At 37.9% G+C, this 23,171-nt stretch overlaps 1 protein-coding gene across 14 annotated transcripts in view; it reads right to left on the bottom strand.

Moving 5' to 3' along the window:
* The window catches only part of PCNT (pericentrin), a 100,700-nt gene that overhangs the window by 75,609 nt on the left and 1,920 nt on the right, over positions 1 to 23,171 (bottom strand). For 11 of the 14 annotated variants that reach the window (XM_026084796.1, XM_026084799.1, XM_026084797.1 and 8 more), the window contains exons 2-14: positions 18,661 to 18,876; positions 17,293 to 17,343; positions 16,496 to 16,675; positions 13,455 to 13,598; positions 11,579 to 11,743; positions 7,778 to 10,264; positions 7,600 to 7,692; positions 7,171 to 7,347; positions 5,942 to 6,197; positions 4,036 to 4,094; positions 3,676 to 3,850; positions 2,406 to 2,542; positions 1,781 to 1,892 (exon numbers count right to left, since the gene is read on the bottom strand). In XM_026084796.1, the coding sequence (XP_025940581.1) occupies positions 1,781 to 1,892; positions 2,406 to 2,542; positions 3,676 to 3,850; positions 4,036 to 4,094; positions 5,942 to 6,197; positions 7,171 to 7,347; positions 7,600 to 7,692; positions 7,778 to 10,264; positions 11,579 to 11,743; positions 13,455 to 13,598; positions 16,496 to 16,675; positions 17,293 to 17,343; positions 18,661 to 18,876 (4,252 nt within the window). Of the gene's footprint in view, positions 1 to 1,780; positions 1,893 to 2,405; positions 2,543 to 3,675; positions 3,851 to 4,035; positions 4,095 to 5,941; positions 6,198 to 7,170; positions 7,348 to 7,599; positions 7,693 to 7,777; positions 10,265 to 11,578; positions 11,744 to 13,454; positions 13,599 to 16,495; positions 16,676 to 17,292; positions 17,344 to 18,660; positions 18,997 to 23,171 lie in introns of those variants that run through there. The other 3 variants (XM_026084801.1, XM_026084808.1, XM_026084800.1) reach the window with 2 other exon arrangements.

Raw genomic sequence — 23,171 nt, 5'->3', positions numbered from 1 at the left:
TTAATAAAGGTTAGGACTACAGAGAGGGAATGTAAGAGTTCCAGCAAATACTAAAAAGCACTATCTGTACTATAATTCTGTAACATAATAACGGGGATTCAAAAAGGTCAAAAAGTTAAAGTCTGACTAAAACCAAAAAAATTAGAATATTAATTTTTTCAACTTAGGACCATAAAGTACCATTGGGGGCAGGGAGGAAACAGTTATACTTTAAAAGCTAATTACAGTTATATTTGTTAGAAAATTTTAAATGATAATTAAAACAAAAGGAAGTGTAATATCCTTAAACTACCCCAGTAAAAGCAAAGAATGCCATCTAATGTTGCAGTCTCAATAGATGAATACACATAGCCAAGGTTAAAAACATGGTCTCTAGCTTTTTCCCCAATATCTGTTCCTCTACTTATTATGTAACTGTTTGCACACATACAACTGAGGCATTTTCTATTTCATTTTAGCCCAAAAAAACATGTCAGCTCTGATTAATACACTCTAAAATTACCTGTTGTGTGTAGGTTTAATTAATACACTTTACAGTGGTAACAGAAATCTGAATAAGATATGCAAACAATATGATGTCAGACTGAAATCTGCCATTAATTATTTTCTTTCAAGCTTTAGAACTTTTTCATAATTTTAATGCAGATACACATAAGACCAAATTAAAAAAAAAAAAAAGGACTGTTCCTGTTTAAATGTCATGCACAACATTTTCCTTTTCTTTTTTGCTTTTAGAATTGAGAGGTTTATACGTTCTTTCAAACCAAAGTACACTTTTCCAAAAGTGTTATTTTTAACCTTACAGGAAAATAAAATCATTCATGACAATTTCAGAAGTATCACCTAAAAGTTTTTATTTTATTTTTWAAAAAATAAGTAGCTTCAGCCCAGAGTATATCTATATTTAAGGACTGAAAGTCTTTCAGAAGACGGTGGCCCTCCAATTTCAGTGTCAATGACAAAGCATTTTATTTAACTTACTTCAAAACTGGAAGAATGGAGAAAATAAAAAAAATCTCTACCTCAAGACCTAATCTAATCACACAGTTTTGAAATACTTCCGCTTTTATTTGGAGATAAATAAGAGATCAAGCTACTAAAGAGAGTTTAAAAAAAAAAATCTCATATTGACAAGAAACCACTCAAAGTCATAAACTAAGTGGTTATCTTTGCTACCTCAAATTAATAATTTTCTCAGTCGATTTTATAAACCCTTCCATACTGAATATAAATCAGAGCATGTTATTCCATTGACCAGCATTTTCTCCACTTAAACTACAATTCATTACAACTTCCAATCAAATTTGAAGTTAAATGCAACGTGGCTGTTTTTCACTAAACGTTTGTATTGTGTGCAGGAGCGGAGCTTCAAGGCCTCAACACAATTAATAGAGAGCAGCAACGATGGCAACAACGGTGCTGATAACAACATGATGCTCCTGCTCCCTAGTCAAAGACAATCAAAATGGAAAGAAAATTTTCATATTTTAGGACATTTAAAAAAAAAAAAAAGAAAGAAAGAACAGAAACAACAAGAGTGAACACTTCCCCACAGGCCTACCATGCTTTCTGACCTTGGAAAAACTCCCAAACACCTGACACTGACCCACCTCTCACCTCAGAAACTGATCGTGCGCCCAGTCTACTAGAGTATGACCTTCTGTACACATCTGCGACTTTGCTGTGTTTCTGGTATATGACTAAAAGTCTCTCGTATCAAAAATGAGTACTTCTATATGAACTAGTGGCAAAAAATAAAATGCATCAGTTTCAAGCATACCACTTAACTCCTGTCGACTTGCGCGGGTACTATCGAGTTGAGACCAGAGTTGYTTGATTTCTTCTTGTGACTGAGCCTTTAGTTCTTCATGCGTGACCTGAAGTTTCTCCAGCTATGGAAAATGTATTAAAATTTTTTTGAACATTTTTGTTCTAATTGCTTGTTTTATACACAACGTAAACAGTCCTGTGAGAAATAGGTGGAAACACTCACTAACAACCAGACTCTCAGCTCCTAACCCAGATTAGCAGAGATACCAAGTAGCCATTAACTATGGTTAGACCCACGCCTCTAATAGAGCAACAGGTCTGCTCTTGGTGTCATATTTATCACCACTGGCAAGAATAAAGTATCAGCCAGATAAAACCAACGCTGGCATATAAACACAGAGGAAGGAATGACACCAAAGTGGTATAAAGATAGCTGTGCTCAGAAGATTTTGAACCATTACGGAATATCCCAGGGTATTAATCTACTTTATTAGAAATGTTTTACTTCAATAAAATCATAAAAGAAAAAAATAAATAAATACAAACAAGTTGCCCAAATGTTATCTATACCGTACAGGTTTTGTGAAGTACATACTAGTTAACCCTTCAAAACAAAGTAAAGAAATCTTATTTACCTCCTTCTGAATATTCTGTCCTTTTTCTTGGCTTTTCAACTTCACATCTTCTAGGAGTTGGTTATGTTCAGCCTGCAGCTGTTCACGTAATTTTGYAATGGCTAACTGGTGCTGCTTCTCCAAATCTACACATTTTACTACAAAATAAAAAAGAGCTCTGTTCAGCAGCCAGCACGGTGGCGTAACAATCTGTACAACATTTGTGCGACGAAAATAGAAACGCATGCATCCAGACTAGAAGGCTCATTTAAGGTATTCCCTACAGGGTTCATGGGAATAAGAGCCTTCTCAGTAAGGGTGTCAGTACTTGAAGAGCATCACGCATGCTTGAATAGTAAAGGATTTCAAAGCTTGAGATGTCCACACAGTGCCCCCCGCTTTCCCACGTCCCATGCTCTAAGCCAAGAGGCAGGCAACCAGCTGGAGTCCTAGGGAGAAGATGAGCTTCTGCTCTCTGCGTATACAAACAAGCATCCTCAACCAGAAGCACATTTATTTAGAGCAGGGAATCAAATATTTCTTCATGGCCTACAATTACAGAATTTCTCCTACTATCATACTTAATAGCTGGAAGTAGAAGAGACACAAACAGGAAGGACTAGGAAAGCTCCTGCCAAATGTACAGTCTCAGCTGAGCGCTCTCTGAACCACATGAACTTGCTACTGCTTCATTCAGCCAACAAATCTTTGATCTGCCCCAGAAAGAGTCTGCAACAAATTGATCCCAGTTCAGCCACAGTGAGCCACAAAAGAGTGCTTTCCTCACAAAACAGTCTTATAACACCAATTCAGGGAAATCTAGTAAAATCAGTGCAGGCTGAGAAGACACATCCAAACAGCAGCCACGGCCATCAGAATACAGTGAAAGCAACTGGCCCATGATATGTAGGAAAAGGCTGCTCTTTACTTCTCAGAGCTGGTTTACTGCCTGTCAGATGGCATCAGAATTCCAGTACCCCTAAAACTCGATTTCCATTTATTTGAGGAGAGTATTATTTCCGTCATCTCTCACCTTTAATAATATTTTTGAAGGGAAACATATTCAGAGTCTTATATTCTTGTGCAAATCATAAGGCAACACAGTTAACCAGGCCTTAAATACAAAATTTTCTTTCAGTTCCTATTTTCTGGATAGTCTCTGCGCATTGACCCAATCTTTAAGTAACATGGATATATTTTGGTTTTACTTTTTATATAGGTTCTAAAACTCTTATAGTTAGTTTTGCTATTGTTCAATAAAAACAACTGCTTCCCAGACCACAACACTTACTTTCAAACTGTTCTTTCTCAAGAGAAAGAAGCCTCAGCTCCACTCTGAGTTTTTCTAATTCCATTTCCAGAGTTTTCTGCAGTTCCTCCATTTCAGTCTGATGCTTTTCAGAAAGCTCTTCGCACGTGCTTTTTAAACGCATCTCAGATTCCAACTCCCAGTCTCCTTTAGGAGTCTAACAGAGGACACGTGCATTATGAAAGGAAACACACTTAGTAAACAGTGAGTACTTTTTCTAGGTTTTCATATTCCATCTGTTTGTCCTTTGCAATAAATATAGTAGAATGGGACTTTGCTATGACAGCTCTAGTTTACTGAAAGCAGTTTTATCTTTTCCTGTATGAAGAATAGAATTTGTACCTCTAATGTCTGGATACGTGTCTCTTCCATTTCCAATTCTATTTTCTTTCTCTGATCAACTGTGAAATAAAATACTATTTATTAATAAATTTATATAAAATATCATGGTTAAATGACAAGAGATATGGAGGAGAAGAATATTTCAGAAAACTCAGGGCTTGAATTGGGAGGCACACAGCAGTATGAGGTACTGGGTTCTATCCAAATCTGCTGTTATCTTATATGCCAGTATTGCTCTTTCATTTTTAGAAGAGATAAGCATCTAGCAGTTTTGACTACAAAGACAACCTTAAAGTTTAGTGTAATTAACAAAGCAATATCGGCTTAAATCTACAGAGAGCATGTTACCAAAAAATAGATATGAACTGCTGCCTTTATTCCTAAAGATACTGTTTCAAAAGTCTATTGATATTTTAGATACCAGCATTTCACTACAAAACACTTAAGTGTTCGAAACATCTCTGAGACATGGCAAGAGAACAGCAGACAGTAGCAAGCAGGAAACTCTTCTCTAATTTCTTCTAAAAACACCTAGGAAATAGAGTAGAAGAGAGATGCTACCATTCTGCTGAAGTATCACACACACCATCCTTCCCAACTCCTCTCCGGATCCCTTCCAACTTCTTGTTCAGCACCTTTATCGATCTGCAAGAACCCTGAAAAGGCCCATCAGTCCCCTTCTCCAAGCTTCAAAGTACTGTTATCTTAGCTTACAGTGTTATTTCAAGTTTTTCAGTGGGAAATGAGAATCCAGAGACCCTGAGATGGTGCCAGCTACCCAGCTAATGGTCAATTAGAGGAAGAAATTTCATCCAAATTCTAAGATAGAGTGTCTCTACACTCAGGCAAACTGGGATCATGCCCAGTCATCATCTTCATAAAAAAAAATTCCCAGTTAGGTCTCCTCCATCACCTATTTTCAGATTCTCTTTCTGAGCCCCGGCATTCAAGCACTCTTAAATGGCTACATTCACATAAAGTTATGTGACCAAAACACATATAAACAGCTTTGGGGTTGAGATTTGTGTCCAGACCTTCTCATACTCCCAAATCCCACCATGCCATCAGTTCACTATATTAGCAGTGGTAAAAAGATGCTTTTCTATTTTAGGTCAGAAAAACAAAGTCCCAAAATATTCTCTGCTTTTCAGGAAAGGACAATCAAAGAAATTTTTCTTAAAGCCTTTCTTCATTGAATTGAGGATTGCTGCAGGTCTCACCTTCCTCCAAAAATTCCTACTCGGTGTCAAGATCGGCCATAAAGGTCAGAAGAGATGGTCCCATGATTTGGGAAGAAGAGACTATCCCGAACAATGCCAAGAGTACTATCAGCAGGCCTTCAGTACTATCAAGTGCATTTTTTTTCTTGGTGATGCCAAAACACAATCCTGAGTCAAACATTTCACCAAGGATACCTGGCTGCAAATATCTTACTGAGCCTTTCAGTTCCTTTCAAACTCTTTCTCCTACTTTTGAAACCACTCAAGCAAGCCAGGAAGCATTTAGGTACTTTGTCAAAAACACAACACTGAAGTCACTGCTGACCTAAGGCTATAAAAGCCCTGAAGAAACGTAAGGGAAGAACTCCACTCTTCACACTGATGAAACTCTTTGGGACAACTCCATCTAACACCTCCAAAAAGCAACCAGTCCACTGTACTGCTGTTTTGCAGAGGTCACAACAAAACACCCATGTAGCTGGAAAGGAATTAAACTTAGGTCCGGACAACTACTTTTTTCATATAAGCCATGTACTCTTGCACAGGCCAGTCTGGACCCTATCCCTATTCACGGCAATGCCAACTCTCCCTCAAAAGACCAGCTCTACACCAAGATAGAAACCTGTAGAGGAAAAAAGTATGTATGGGGTTTCAATTTCTAACCCATTATTCCCATATTTTAATACCTAATTCTTCCTGATGCTTCAACTTAAGGTCTTCTTTTTCCTTCAAACATTGTTCTTTAATCTTCTCCAACTCCAGCTGATGGCGGCTTTGCAGAATTGCTACCTCTTGAGCACGCTTATCATTGAGCATCTCCCGTAGTTCCACAAGGGCAGTTTCCTTTTCTTTTCTCAAGTTAGACTGAGTCAGCTCAAGCTGAGATGTGTGCATATTATTTAAGCTTAGGCGTAGAGTTTCCAGCTCAAGGCTGTGCAGTGTCTGTAATGGAAAACAAAAAGTTTTTCCCCTCGCCTTAATAAAATGCATCCACTGTTTTTTCAACTGTTTACAGACCTCTAGGTGTTGCCTTTCTATACTTGGAAAGCATTTGTTCACGGATGGGAGAGAATCCTGTAAATATGCTGACTTTTGTTACAGTAAGACTTGCAAAACCTTTTCAGTGCAAAGTAAAAGATTTTCCTTACCTGCCTCTTAAGTTTATCTCCTACAGAATACCTTGTAGCTGTCCGTTTCCTCATGTCTTCAGAACAGAAGACAACCAAACACCTCCTTCCAACCGGCTGTTAAAAAATTCCTCTTATTTGCTATGGTTATAATGTGGTACAAAGCAAAACTCTTAAGTGGTATTGGAAAAAATGGAAGTGGAAATAAAATTCACCATGTCTCATTAAAGAGTGTTGAATATCCATCAGTTAATAAAGGCACCTAAATTAGACTGAACTTCTCAATTCTCAAATGAGCCGAAAATTACACCAATATCTAGTAATTAGACCTAAGACTAGTCATATTCCTTGCATTTCAACTTCGCATTAGTGGAAGTGTTCAGAAACCTAACAACTATTTAGAGGAGAGAAAGTCAAGTTTACATATGTAAGTTTAGTATGAAAGCATTCCTAATTACATTAGCGGGATAATAAAAAAAAAAAAAGTTTTTTTTAAATAAAATTTACATGTTAAACTTACCAAGACATGAAATATGAGAAAGCTCATTCTTTACCCATCAATTTACATATCCAATTTTATTCAGAATTACTTTTAAGATACAATTGCAGCAAGAACCCTAGAGAACTACCATAGAAAATATCTACATCACCCACGAGGGGAACCCTCCTAATTCTTCAGTCGCACCATTACATAAAACAGCACACACAGTATGCACAAAAAACAAGGCTGTTGCAAAGTGAAGGCTCCAGATAACTGCTACAGTAATTACAGTGTTTCTTTATTATACCTGTGATTGGATCTGAGCTTGCTCAATCTCTGCTTTGTGTGTGGCTTCCATTTGATGCTGAAGTTCATCCAGCAGCTGTTGCTGTTCTTTATTTAGGACAGCACGGAGCTCCTCCATTTCCTTTTCATGTTTAGTAATCAGCTCAGAAATTTCACGATCATGCTCTCGTTCATGTATCTGCACAGAACATTTGGATAAAGAGCTTTCTTTAAATATGGTTATTTAGCACTTGGCCCCTCTTACAAGTTATTGAGTCAGAATTCTCCCCTTGCCTCCCTCCTGCCAAAATCAAAGCCACCATGGAAAAAAAAAAATTTATATACACACACACACACACACAGATTTTAACATCTCCAAAATGTTTGTTCTCCTTAAATGACAAACAACACGAGTTTATTTTTCTGAAATAAACCTGATTGTACAACTTACCTTTTTTATTAGAGCAATCTGTTCCTTCCTTTCTTCCTCCAGCTTCTGCTGCTTTTCCACTTTCTCTTTTATTTTGGCATTTAATTCTTCTATCTGAAAACAGGGATACAAACATTTGCAATGACTACTTCAAGCGTGCTGAAATCCCCAAACTCCTGCCACTATCAGGGCTGCCTACCTCTTTCTTGAGTGTTAAACTCACTTTACTAATTTCTTCATGACGTTGAGACTCCATTTTATCAATTTTCTCTTTGTAATGTTTCACCGTCTCAGACTGTGCTTCTTGCATAGCTTGTGCAGACTGAACAGACTCTTGCAAGTTAGTTTCAAACTCCAACTGAATTTTCTTCAAATGAGCTATTTCGTCAGTCAGCTGGCTTTCTTTCTCATTGTATTCAGTACTTTTTGCCTTTATTTCAGCGATAAGTTTATGAATTTCAGAGTTACTGGAGTTCAACTTTTCCTCATATCGCAATCTTTCACACTCGTGTACTTCTTTGAGGTTTTTCACCTCGGCATTAAGTTCGTATATGCTTTTTTCAAGATTCTCTATGATGCTAACATTCTCCGCTAAGGCTTTTTCTGCTTTTATTAGGTCCTGCTCCTTGGCAGATAATCTTTTTTCTAAGGTTGTTTTTTCCTCCAGTAAGAGTGTTAAATTTTGTTCTTTATTATTGATTTCAGCTTTGAGCGACTCCTGCTCTTTCAGCAATGTCTCCTCTAATATGGTTTTCTGGCCAAGCAGCTCAGCTATCATCTGGTTTTTGGCCTTCTGAGCATCAAGCTGGGTTTGCATTTGATCCCTTTGACTTTGCAAAGCTGCTAACTGACGTCCGAAAAGAGACTGTACTTCATTTGTCACAGAATCAGAAGCGGTTTTCTGCTCTTGAACATCTTTCACTAATTGCTCCTGAGTTCGCAATTGCGCCATCAACATTTCTCTTTCCTCCTTGAGATCTTTTACCATTTCTTGCCAGGTAAAGGACTTTGATAGTTGTATTACAGACTCTTCAGCACGATCAGGTTGGCCTCCATCCTCATTCTGTTGCTTTACCAGAAAGCTTATCTTGTTTTCAAGTTCCTTCTCCTTCTTTGTTTTTTGATCAAGCTCCTTTTCACAACGGGCCCGTGCCTCACGTTCCTCACTCAGTTCCACATGCATATGAGAGAGCTCAGCCATTACCTTTTTCCATTTATCAATAGCTTCTCGGGTCTCCTGGTGAGACTTGTTCAAGGCTGCCTCCTTCTCGTGGAGCTGCTCAGTTAGCTTCACACACCTCTCTAGTAGGCGAACATTCTCATCATCCTTTACATCGTCGTTGTCACTTATTTTATGTTGCTGCAGGGAGCTATCTGACAAAAATGAAACAAAGGCTTCCGCTTCCACCTCAGTCTCTTCAAAAGTCCCTTGAACTAAACTGCTAGGGCACATTTTCTCACCAGGGCCGAATTTTAATAAAAGCGGAACAAAATCTGTACTGGGTTCTAAAAGCATATTGCTGTCTAACCCGCATTTACCTTCTTCAATGGTATGACCTTCAGAATTGTCTGACATGTATGACTGTTCTGGTCTCTCCGTGGAGACGAGATATTTAGCCAATATGCCTTCATCACTGGTGAAAGAGCCTAGTTCTAACGAATGTTCTTCAGACAGGCTATCAGCTTCACAACTTTCATTTTCATTATTCTTTTTGAGCTTCTTTAAATTCTTAACTTCTAATTCACCTCTTGAGGAGTCTACTCCCAAACCATGCTGGGACTCTAGTTCTTCATGAACTAACTCTTCTTCATCTCTAGGCTGGCATGGTTTATTCCAAATCTCTTCAAGCTCCGCTCTCTGCAACTCTGACACATTTGGCAAAATTAGTTTTTCCCTCATTTTCATTAACTTTCTATTGCAGACAATCTCTTGCCTTAAATTTATATTTCTTTCAGCCTCAACATGTAGCTTTTCATTTAATTCCTGGATGAAAGAACTGAGTTTCTGGATCTCTTCATTCAAGCACTCTTTTTCTTGTTTATATCGCTGGGCTTCCTTGACCTGTTCTTCTGCATCACAAAGCTGGGACTCAAGGCCAACAATTAAATCTTTGTATTTAATTTCAGTTTCAGATTTTTCTCTCTTGAAATCTTCCAGTTGGTTTTCCAGTATTTTTCTCAAATTTTCTTTATGAATTTCAGACTCATGAAGCCTATTATTTAAGTCAATTATTATGACATTCAAATTCTGAATGTCTTCCTCAGAATTGAGAGCAAAGAGTTCTTTTTTTAACTGTTCAAGTTCATTCTTATATTTTAAAATCACTTCTTCCTCATATACCTGCTTGGCTTTTGCAATCTCATTTCTGTGGCATTTCTCCAGTTCGGCCCTCAAGCTCTCTAACTGTCTGCAAGTATCTTTTTCATGACTCACTTTGAGTTCTTCAATACGCTGCTGTTCTTTCGTTTTGGATAAGGATATTTCATTTTTTAACGCTGTTATTTCTGAGTCCCGGAGAGAAAGGGTATGTTGTAGTATAGATAAGCTAAATCTTTCTGATGTCAGTACATCCTGAAGACTTTTAATACTTTCTTCCTTTTCTTCTATGCTTTTATATAGCTGTTCCATTGTATCTTTCATACTCTCTTCCATTTGGGCAAGCAGATTTTCTTTATCTTTGGTATTCTTAAAAATAAAATATTACATATGAAATATGCAATTGAAACATGACATATTTTAATTTCCATAAAACTCCAGCTTTTAATATCTCTTCACAAACAATTTTTACCCTTAAGTGCAGAATATTTCATTGGCCTAGGCAACTGGATTTTTTAAACATGCCCTTGAGAGTGGAAAAAACTACTGGAAGATTCTTCAAATCTGGCCACAAATATCAAATTTTCTGAGGAATAACAAATGATATAACACTGACTCCAGAGAGAAAGAAAACAGTGGTTGCCTCAAACTTTGGGTATTCTGAATCAAAAATACAGGAGTTACAGATACCTGTCCTTCTCACATGTATTTGTACACAGAGAAAACACTTCCTGCAGACAGGGGTAGGCCAGCAGAAAAGCCATGTCAAATTTTCACTCATCTGCCCCCCCACTTAAAAATTTAAGGCTTCTAACTACAGTATTGATGGTTCTGTGCTTAAAGGAAATCAGATTTTTCTAAGCTGTTTTTCCACATATGTTACTAATCATGATGCCCGTGAAATTTGGTTCTAAAGAAGGACTTTTTTCATGACCATACTGTCACTGCTGGCCAGAGTTAGCATCAAATTCTAAAAGCATATTATGAAACCTCCATATTTACAATTTTTAACTTTAAGATTTTTTTTTTATTTGTAGTACTTGTTTCTGGAATAAGTAAATCAAAATATTCCCACACAAGCATTTCACTTTGTTGAGTATCTGAAACTAAACATGCTTACAGATACAGTTAAAATGTTTATTGGAGAGCAAAACTTGAGTAACTGTTCAAACACAACTGTAAAATTATTAAGTGATTATCCCCTGTTTATACAGCAGCTTTCATCCCACTGGAATGCTATGCGTCTGTCATCTCAGGTACATTCCCACATGCATCAGTTCAATAAACACTGCAAAGGAGCGATTTTGACCAAAATTTCTTAACCTTATACAACAGGTTAGTGGTGAAGACCTCCCCTTCTGTAACAGAAACTAATGGAGTAATTTCAACACATAAGACAATTTTAAACAGCCAAAATTGAATCCTTCTTTCAAAAAAATTCTTAAATTCTCAGCAGTTATTTTGCCTAGATATCAACACCTTCGAAAGAGCAGACTTTAATACCATGTTGAAGAACAGTTTTAGTACTGGTTCAGTACTGAAGCATCAATGCTGTCTCATGCAAAAATTAAATGTTCAGTACATGCTCCTCTTCTGAAAGGAGCCATCTTGGCTTGCAAGATCATGACTAAAAGCTAACTACCCAGAACTCGTAATTATAAAGAAACTTTAAAGAGCTTTTACCTTTTGAGAAGACTCAAGCTGTACTTCCAAGTCGCGTGCTTTCTGACGTAGCATCTCCAAATGCGTGCTTTGCTCTTTGAGACGGTTCTGAAACAAGGCCACCTGGCGCTGGGTTTCCAATACCTCATTTTTGCGAGGGCTTTTATTCCTCAGCATCTCATTTGCCTGAACGCATAAATGTATTCACAGTCAGAAGTAAGTTTACACCAGAATAACGAATACAGTATATGTTATACACACAGGGAGGTCAGTGTATCAATTTAATACAGATTTACCCTCTTTCATTTTCAAAGAATAAGACTCTTCCCAAAAAGTCATGAGACACTTTTCATGTTTGAAATACTATTAGTTACCAAAAGAAATATAAATGTTAGATAATTCATACTTATGAAACCCCCCCAATGAATCAGGACTCCCAGTGAGCTGGGCATTCTGGTAAGAGGCCAATGAACAAAACAAGCCATTTTCCCCAAGGATTTACAACCTAATACTGAAGGTTTTTTTGCTCCCCATCTCTTCCCAAATGAAAAGAATTTTTTCTTCGGCTTTTTTTTTTTAAAGCTCTGAGGGTAACAGAGGAATGTGTTTTATTCATTTTTAAAACTATTTTCTAAAAATGTTGCTAAAACCAATAGGATAAATATATTTAAGACAGTATTTGTTCTTTCATCTGTTATCAAAGTTGTTGCTATGCTTCCACAAATGATTCGCATCACATTACTAGCCTTTATTTAGAAAGTATGCCTGAAGCGCTATTTAGAGCCTTTATAATTGTCTTTCAATGGCTTATGGAGCAAATCCCAACAATCATCATCTGCAGAGTAACTCTCACTATTACAAAGTAGTTTGTTAACGGCAGTCAGAACTGCACAGAAAAAGCAGTATTTCTTTCCCTTTTCCAAAGTTAGAACTCCATTTCGCAGAGGATTTGTTTCCAGGGCATGAGCAACATAACCCCGTACTGCTTCAAGGTTTTGGGGGGGTTTTTKTTTKTTTYTTKKGGYTTTTTTTTTTTTTTTTTTTTTATTAGCGCCCCTTTCTTAGCTGGACATTTAAGACATCTAGCCCCTGCTACTCTGATTCTTATCTTGCAAAGCTGACAAAAACCAGTAAATATTATTCTTTGGCATACACAACAAGACTTCTGAAAAAAACAAAAACAAAGGTACTCAGAGAGAAGAGCCACTCTAACACTGAAGATCACGAAACAGGATAAAAAAAGGAAAATTAAAAGAAAAAAAAAAAAAAAGGTAAATGAAAGGATATAGCATATCCCAGCATGTAGGGTTTCAGATCCACAATCAACCTGTCAGCAAAACAGGTTCCTGTGCATCAGAGGAGTTTCATCAGTTCTCTTTTGGTTATTTTAAATCTCCTCCTTAGAGGTAAGTCACTTTTAGCTTTGGGAAACACAAAGGTAGAGTATATACACAGGCAGCTGTAATAGCTCAGCTCATACACAGTAATTTGTTATGCTGAGGTAAACTGATCACAAATATTATTAAAATGATTTCTGTGTATAGCTCCCAAGCCACTATCAATATTGGGTAAAATTCCCTAACAAAAGCTAAACTGATGCACAAAAAAGTGCAATGATCTCCTGAACATTTCACAGCAAGTTAAGCAGCAAATGTAAAGATGTCTCCAGGACTTCTCTATAGCAACTGGAGAAAATTCTGCCTTGCCCCAACATCATTTGCACAGCTGCACTGCAAACTGAACTTTTGCGAAACAGGAAAAACAAAAAAGGAGAGTTACATATTCTTTAAGAACTACATGAAAGGGTCAAGATGTACACTAGGAAGTTTTTGTGTTTATGTTCAAAACCTGTTCTTGTTCACTTTTTAAGGAAACAAAAATCACCAAAGGATCACACCTGATGTAACTGAAGTTGTAGACCATGGATGTCGTCAGCTACATGTGCAGCCTCCTCCTGGAGGTCATCGCGATCCTTCCTCGCCTGTTGAAGGCTGCTTGTTAGTTTTCTTATGACTTCGTTCCGTTCCTGGACGGCACTTTCCTACAAGAATCACAGAAAGCACACCTTTAAAACCAAAACATATTAGGAGCCCAGTAGGTCTTATTAAAGCAAAGCTCTTAGACTTTAYAGTTGCACTGAAGTTTTAACAAATTTGCTCCATTGGAGCAGAAATATTTCTGTTAAAACATGATGGCAGGGGTGAGGAAAGAGGAACCTTCCACTGATTTCAAAAAGAAGAGGAAGATAATCAAAAGCAATTAAAAAAAAAAAAAAAATCAAGTAATAGACTTTTGATAATGAAAAAGAAAAATTTATTTAGAAATTTGGCTCTTATTGGCCTACAAGTAATCATTTTTTCTACATGATATAATGAATCTTTATTACCCCTAAATTGTTTCCCATCTGTCAGCTCYTCCCTTCAGCCATGTGAAAGCAAGCTAATGAGATGGGATATATTAATCCTATTTTATGTTAATTACATTAACCTTTTCAAATTATTCCTCACTGACAGGAAATGTCTTTGAGTTTTTTTTGTTGTTGTTGTTGTTGGGKTTTTTTTGTTTTCCTTTTAGGACTAGAAAACACGTAAATAAGGAAGCAATTCTTCTTCCGAAGTACCTGATAATTTACCATAATTTAGAAATCCTGGAAAGAGGGAATTCAAAATATTTTTTTTTAATGTTTTGGAAGAGGGGAAAGGTCAGCTTAGCAAAGTTGAACTTACCCTACTTAATCATTTGCCCACACAGAAAGTACAAATGTCTTACAAATACTCATAGTGTAAATGATCTCAGTGAGGAAAAAAGAAGAAGAAAAAAATCCTCTTTAGAAAGAAAGATTTGTCATCCGATCTGAACCTTGAAAAGGAACCCAGCTGCTTCCAGGAAGTGGATTTAGAGATATATCCTCAGCAACACGGATATTTCAATAAGCATTTCCTTTCTAACAGTTTGAACAATACTTTGTTGTTGTTTTTAACCATTAATCAGTGTTGTCTTCATAAATACCGACCTTTTAAATATGTTTATTTATTTATACTGCTGTCTCCACTAAGAAGAAAAATTACTTTTGGCCTGTTCATAAACACACAACGTAGAACAGTTAAGCGGCCTCACTTTGAGATCTTTTTCCTCAGGAAGGCAACTTCACCTTTCTGACACCTAGTCACTGGACATACCATATTCAACTTGGCTTACAATGAGTGAACCTTTAGAGAATCACTCTTACTATAAATGGAGGCAATCCCAGGCTTATTCCCCTGCCTCAGTATATGATCAATTAACTGTACTTTCCATTAGGGAACTTGGTCGTCAGTGGTTTTTAAAGCTGTCTCTGTAAAGGTCCACTCTTAAATGCAGCCAAACAGAACTTAGCAGTAAAGCTACCAGTAAACATCCAAACATTTCTAAAGGAAAAGAAATTATGTATGCATTTCAGCAAAATGCCTCTAAAATAAAACTATTTCAAATTTAGTCATGTTTGATTCAAGCGATATGAAGTTCTGGACACAGATTGGTGAAGGGAGAACTTAAGCACTGCTTCTACAGAATGCAGAGAATCTCAGAATGGTTGAGGTAGGAAGGGGCCTATTGAGATCATCTAGTCCAAATCCCCTGCTCAAGCAGGGTCACCTAGAGCCCATTGCCCAGGACCGTGTCAAGATGGCTTTTGAATATCTCCAAGGACGTAGACTCCACAACCTCTCTTGGTAACCTCTTCCAGTGTTCAACCAGCTTCACAGTGATAAAGTGTTTTCTGATGTTGAGATAGAATTTCTTATGTTTCAGTTTGTGTCCATTGCCTCTCATCCTGTTACTGGGCACCACTGACAAGAGTCTGGCCCCATCCTCTTGACACCCTCCCTTCAGATACTTATACACATTGATAAGATCCCCCCTCAGTCTTCTCTTCTTCAGGCTGAACAGTCCTAGATCTCTTGGCCTCTGCTCACATGACAGATGCTCCAGCCCCTTAATCATCTTTGTGGTCCTTCGCTGGACTCGCTCCAGCAAGTCCATGTCTCTTGTACCGGGGAGCCCAGCACTGGACACAGCATTCCGGATGTGGCCTCACCAGTGTTGAATCAAGGGGAAGGATCACCTCCCTCAACCTGCTGGCAACGCTCTGCCTAATGCAGCCCAGGATGTCACTAGCTGCCTTTGCCATCGCTAGCTCATGGTCAACTTGTCACCTACCAGGACCGCCAGGTCCTTCTCTGCAAAGCTACTCTCGAGTAGGTCAGCCATTGGCCTTTATTGGTGCAAGGGGTTCTTCCTCCCCAGGGTGAGGACTCTGCACTTCCCTTTGTTGAACTTCATGAGGTTCCTCTCTGCCCATTTCTCCAGCCCATTATCGAGGTCCCTCTGAATGGCCACACAACCCTCTGGGATACCAGCCACTCCTTCCAGCTTTGTGTCATCTGCAAACTTGCTGAGGGTGCACTCTGTCCCTTCATCCAGGTCATTAATGAAGAAGTTGGAACAGGAYTGGCCCCACYRTYGACCCCYAGGGGACACCACTAGTGACTGGCCTCCAGCTGGACTTGGTGCCACTGATCACGRCCCTCTGTGCCTGGCAGTTCAGCCAGTTTTCAAGCCACCTCACTGTCTGCTTATCCAGCCCATACTTCCTCAGCTTATAGCCTGTGAGGCTATTGTGGGAGACAGTGTCAAAMACCTTCCTGTAGTCAAGGTGAACACCATCCACTGCTCTCCCCTCATCCACCAAGTTAGTCATCTCATTTTGGAAGGCTAGCAGGATGGTTAAGCATGATTTCCCCTTCATAAATCCACGCTGAATCTATTGCTAGTACATTTAAATAAGGTGAAATGCCTTTCCATAACAAAAAGATACTTTGTTTCAATTTTACAAATATTTAGGAGACATAACCCAAAATAAGTAATATTATCCCCATTATCCAATTTTATGAAACATACCTGAAGATGCAAAGAGTCGCTATGCTGGGCAAGTTGGTCTTGTAGCTCGTTCATCYGTGCAGTGAGTCTTTCAACTGCTTCCTGTTTCTCCAGAAGTTTGTTTTCTAGCTCAGCTATTCTGGTTTGACACACCTTACCATCAAGTTGACTGCATTCTGCAGCAGAATTTACCGTAGTTTTCTTCATTAAAGAAAAAAAAAAACGTATTTATTCACCAAAAAAAAAATACTGTTTCTATTTTATATATAAATATATATATAATATATAAATTCAGCTGCAAGCTTATATTTTGGGCCTGCTTTAAACTCAAGCATAGTTAGCCAATTGTAAATATTAGCAACATACCATGTGAAAAATAAGTTAGTTTCAATGGCCTTTACCAACAAAACAGGAACCAAGAATTTTAAAGAGAAAAGGTCCTCTAACCAATCCTTTGAATTCTTAAGAGCAATATCATTAGAATTCTCATGTATCTTGTATTTTATTTAAAATATTTTTGCTTTTTAATGCCTGAAACAATTAAAAAATAAATCCTCTTTTCAATTACAAATATTCAAATCTCCGGACAGGGTCTCTGATTTCAGCAAAAACACTGCTCTTACAACCAATTCCTCAGCTAATGATACATGTAAATACAAGCTTTTAGACTTCAAAACAGTGAATGATATCACTTTTATCACACATGTGACAACAATCCTCTATGACTAAAGCATATATAGCATTTTAATAACCAGCTATATTCTTTTATCACATACATATCAGCATCTGTTACTAAACATACTTTCTTTCACACTTACTTCAGCAGCATGATCATTCAATACATCCCAGTTGGACAAATCAGCACTTCCCTGTTAAGTAAATGAATAAAACAATCAGTAAATTATGGCCATTTTAAAGATGTATAAAGAAAAACAGAATTTTTTTGGAAACACTCTAAGCACCTAGGCCAGAGAGGCCCATACTTTCAGAAAATATACCAGTGAATGCAAAAGAGATTTTTTTTATATAATTTAATGTATTTAATTAAATAAACACAGGCAGGGAGACACAGGCAGGGAGACACAGGCAGGGAGAGAAAAATATTTGAAACCCAGCTCATCCACAGTCGAATGAAATAAATGCAGAAGTTTTGAAATTGCTATGAATGCCTACTCAAAGATTTAGTGCTAAGTCTCATCATAGAGATTCGAGATATTATCTTCTGCTTTTATGGCTTGCAAATATAATTAAGCACTCTTTAATTTACTACTAAATATTAGTCAATAAATTGGCAGACCGAGATAATTTAGCAACCAGGCTAAAAATCATTCAGACAGTTATGTAAGCAACAGTATTTTCTGATGCATATACTTAACGTAGCACTGTATCTCAAAAGATACTCAGCTCTCATGAAAGCCACAACAAGACAGACGAAGATGACTGCACTGCTATTTAGTAGTCTAACCAGAGCCCTCTCTGTATTTTGGATCTATTAGCAGCTGTCTGCTAATCACAAGCTGTGGTTTTATGTTTATTAACATGACTACAGGGTCACCTGTAGAGGATCACGAGTATAAACACACTGGAATACATCAGGCACGAGAGGAGACACATTTAAAAAAAAAAAAAATTGCCAGAGAACATAACATAATGTCTATGCTGGCTTTACAATGGTTACAGTACCTACTTAAAGCATGCTGGAACAAAATTTTTTCCCCAGAAAATTTTAAGCATGTTCGAGCCAGCAAAGTGATACGAAGCCAAATAAATGCTGCGCGTTATGAAGTCATGGCACTTTCACTCATCTACTACCCATCTCACACTGGATTTGCCATTTCACAGAATCACAGCCCCAGAATCAGAAATCTACCAAGGAAAAGTTCACAGAAGTGAAAGGTGAAAGACCACAATTTAGCAGGCTAATAGCAGGCAGTTTCTGGACAATACAGTCTGTTCGTTCCATATAATGGAAATTCAATTACTGAAAAGCCTTCAGTTTTTTCAATTACTTGCATCATTTTGGAAGAGAATCTTTTATTACAAGTGAAAATGCATCAGTTGACTCACTTCTTAGTTGACAGTGCCAGAGATATGACAGCTAATAACTAATTAAATAAAACAATCATCCGACATACTTGTTATCTGCAGATGGAGTGAAGTGAAACACAAGAAATATCAAAATTTACCTCCGTCTCTGTTGTTGTCTCTAGTAGGTTGGTATCTTCAGCCTTACTCTCTATACCTTTCCCAACATCTGGAAGAAAGTCACAATCCTGGGCCACTAGTGCGTACTCTTCCTTCGGAACGTCATGCGTGTGGACAGACGAGCCCTTCCTCTTCGCCGTCTTTTTCTGCGACTGCCTGATGCCACTTGTTGTTTTTCGCTGTCTGAAGTAAGCAAGCTGTGCAGAAAGGATTGGAACAGGTAGAGGGAGAGGTAAGTGAGAAAAAGGTAGCAGGACCACAAGATTAACACACTCATGGGTGGCAAAGAATATCCTGACTTGATGAAATATGTACATCTGCAGAAAAACTGCTTTATCTTCCTACTTTCTACGCATTCAGTATCTAACTGGATAAGAATTAATCAAGAAATCCCCCACCAGTACTAAAGACTCATTTCAATACAAGAATCAAATTTTACTCAGTGAAACTTCCTGGGTCAATGACAATCCAGAATTACAGCAAGAGAGATTACTAAAGGAATGAGTTGTTCATATACTAGAATCATGGAAAAAAAAATTTTTTGAGCAGTATCACAGTCTTTCTGCAAGACCGGCAAAAGCAATAACCCCTTTAAAATGTATCTAAATAGATCTTTGCCAGAATAAGCGTTAAGATTAAAATTAACGGAAGTGAGTCCTCATGCTCCTTCCCTGTCACCCCCTTAAGAGAATATAGCAAAACTTCCTAGCCAGAAAGCAGACTGTAGTACATAAATAGAAAATTAATTAAGCCAGGTCATTTTAATTTCTTCTGTTGAAGAATCAGATGCTCTACTTTATCAGAGTATCACAGCTCTATGAAGCACCTGGGACTTGCAAAGAATGTCACTGACAGAATTTATTACCCAACTTTCCTGAGCACCTTAAACAACTTAAAGAGGATTATCTTATTTTCAGTTTTAGTATTGCGTTTAGGCAGCATCTCCAGCTAACATCTCACTCGCAGCATAATTCCAAGACATCCCTCTAATAGRGGAAAAGCCTTCTCCAAGGTTACAACCAGAGGTTATCAACTACACAGTTAAAATGTGATGAGATAAAACAGACAGTCAAAATGACAACAGGACGTAAACATTCATACCTGCAAAGTTCTACCTGCAATATATATGCGAATCAATTGCTTCATAGTTTGGTTTTCCTAATACAGCTACAATGCAGAAAGAAGGCTCATTCATTTCTTTTCATCCAGCTTGTGAAATGGATTTAGTAGGGTCCTTCCTTGCTGCATCTATGCCAGCTTCATTATAGAAAATTCTGTTTGCCAGCTCAGCTCACAGATATACAACTACATACCTACTACACTGAACAGCCTGTTTAAAATGTTTTTTTGCAGAAAGACAGACATCAGATTCCTGCACCAGCTGTTAAGCTGTTTATGTACAAAGAACTTATTATTTTAAAATTAAGTTCTGTGGTTGCTGTAGTTATTAATATTGAATGCAGATTAAACAAAGATTGCCAGGTACCATGTCTTGCAGCATAAACAAAATGAACAGAGCAGTAAATAAAGTTGTAATGAGATACAAATGCTATTCTCTGAAATCAGGTGTTAACTCTAGCACTTACTGATGACATTATTTGTCAAAAATAGCTATTGCACTAATTAACTAGATGACATGGGGAAAAGGGGCAGGAGGAAACCTAAACAACAACAGCAAGTAGAGGAAGATGCTCAAGCAGGACAAAAGAAGAACAGGAGCAAAAAAAAGATCAGAAAAGATGAGAAACAAAAGGCAGAAAGAGTGGTCATCCTACAGGGCAGTAAATGATTTTGTAAAGTGAGATCAAGTAAGATATTTCACATTAAAATACTAAAACTTGCCATGACTGAACACCTATACAAGTAAGAATTTTTAAATGCATGGCTCAAAAGAAAAAAAAAAAAATCTTATTTTACTTTGTCAGTTCATATGTATTAATTATATGGGGGGGGGTTGTGTGTGTGTGTAAAAATATATATACACATGTATATCATGCAAACACTACCAACTAATCTAAAATTCTACGGAACTACCTGGAGAAAGGAATTGCTGGTCCATAAAAGGTGTCTAGAGTCAAATATGCTCCAGATTTATGAGATCACTGGATGGTGAAAACTGTGGTTCGGGGCAGTAGCAAGTTTCCAAAGCTTTTAATCAACTACATGAATTTCAGTATCATGTAAAAGTATTACCAGATACACAGACAGTCATCTAACAAGAAGCAGCATGTATGAACATCAAGAAAGCACACTGATTCTCCCCCATCGCAGAGAGAGTCCCTCGTCCCTCCCAGGACAACACAAGGACACTGGGAGCACAAAGCATCCCAGGCCCCTTATGATGGGCCCAATTATCCGTTTGCTTTCTGATAGCATGTACCAAAGTAAAAGCTTCACTTTAGCCTTGAAGATCATGGGCAGGACATGGCATGCCACAGTGATACCAACAGCACTGTCCACCACAGCACCCTGAACAGTTCACTGTACAGAATACCCTGCCTTTCTGCAGATACCAGTATATATAAACTTCATTTCTCCAGGACTGGTCACTTAAAAAAAATGGCAATTGAGAGACACTCGTAAACTGGTAGGGCCAGCACCACATGMGCATCCTAAAACTAGAAGAACAAGCCTACCAAGTTTTGTCCCCCCCCCCCTCCGAACTACCATGGTGACACCCTTCTATCACAATACTCCCACCTGACCAGCCCCCCAGGGGCACTTGCCAGCCTACAGGAATGCTCTAGCAAACATTGCGCAGTTCAGTTTTCCCCAGTCTACTTCACAGATCATCTGCTTCTTGATTTAACACTCTACAGGCTTCCGAAATTACTACCAAAACAACCTCCACAGAAAATGCAACAGAGCGGAACATCACATCAGCATGCAAAACGAAACAGATCATTCAAATGCATTTTAGTCTCTCTCTCAGATACAGTGAACATAAGCAAGAAGTGCTCTCAAACAAACCAGGAACCAATTTCTAGAGTTTCTCAAACTGATGACAAGCAGGAAGCTTTCCTGGGAAAACATACACTCTGTTTGCAAGTTCTTATTATGTTAAATGCCGGAATAGCAAAATCTTCTGACACGTGAGGCATGGCACATACAGGTCTGTAACTAGAGGCACAGCTGGTTAACATACTTTCTAGTTAACTTAAAAAAATAGCAGATGTATCTAACCTAACAAGTCTGAATCGAAGGAACTAGCTTCCACTATCCACAAACAGGGCCTTCTCTTCAAAGCACAAATCTGTATTATTAAAAAAAAACAACAAAAAAAACCAGTAGCACTGAGCACTTGCTTTTCATTATGTTTCTCAGTTATTAACTTGGCTATCAGTACTGCACTTATTAAAAATTGTAATTTGAAGAAACTGACAAAGCTGGGTACTTAGTAGCTGCCAAATAATCACAATTTCCAGTTAATATACTGATTGGAATTACTAATATTATTCAGCGATAGCTTTAAATACATTTTAATAATGAGCTTTTATTCCTATATGAAAAGAATAATACAAGTATTGTTTTAAAGAGAAGAACATTCACATTATATTCCTTTCCCTAGCCATTATTTAGCAGACTAAAAATCTGAGGATGCCAAAGACAACGCAATAAAACGAACACACAACTCACACCTCTAGATTCACGTAGTATCAGAACGCAGTGACCTCAGAGGCCAACCTAAATCAGATAGCTACAACCGAGGCCACGCGACTAGCCACGCGCTCCTGTCCCTTGCCGTTGTGAGAGCTCTTACAACGATGCAGCGAGATGATTCAGGGAGCTGATGCAGCTGCAAACTGAACATTTTTGTGGCAGTCCAGAGCTGGACCCACTGTTGCGGTAGGCCTGCATCACAGGAAGATAACACTGTACCAGCTCACACTCCTTTCTCCTTTTCAAAACCATATTTGTCTTCATGAGGAGCCCAATATCCRACTGTTCCAGAAGTTAGCTCTTCAACAGCAGGTATAAAAACAGGGCAAGCCCATAGCCATATCTACTAGAAATCGGGTGAGCATACSGAGAAATCTGCAGCTCACACATTTGGCTTCCAAAGCTAAACATAATATTTGTGTGTTTAATAAGCCCCAATGGATTTTTCTTCCATTAATTTGTCCAGCTGTTTTGTGAAAATCTTCTGGGACCCACAATCTGCTAGCTAAATAATGGATCTCTGTGACATTTTTATAAGTAGAGGAAGCACTACATCCACCTCTGCCTTCCTAAACTTTTTCCTCTCCTCTCTGTATATCAGGTATACGATACCATGTCACAGCAATATTAATAGGGTAGTGGGGGAGCTAACAATTTTTTTTTTTTGTAAAGTATGACATATTTAGCACATAGTTTTAAAAAAATCCAAGATGCAACACTGACACCRTACACATAATTTGAAATGTAATGCAAGTCTGTACTTTTTTTCCCCAATGGTAAACAACAGCTGTACAACAGGTGGGAACTAATAACTTGTTCAAGGCAAGTATAT

This window comes from Apteryx rowi, unplaced genomic scaffold (genome assembly GCF_003343035.1).
Source record: "Apteryx rowi isolate R43461 unplaced genomic scaffold, aptRow1 scaffold_650, whole genome shotgun sequence".
Classification (NCBI taxonomy): Eukaryota; Metazoa; Chordata; class Aves; order Apterygiformes; family Apterygidae; genus Apteryx; species Apteryx rowi.
This window is presented reverse-complemented; position numbering and strand designations above follow the sequence as displayed.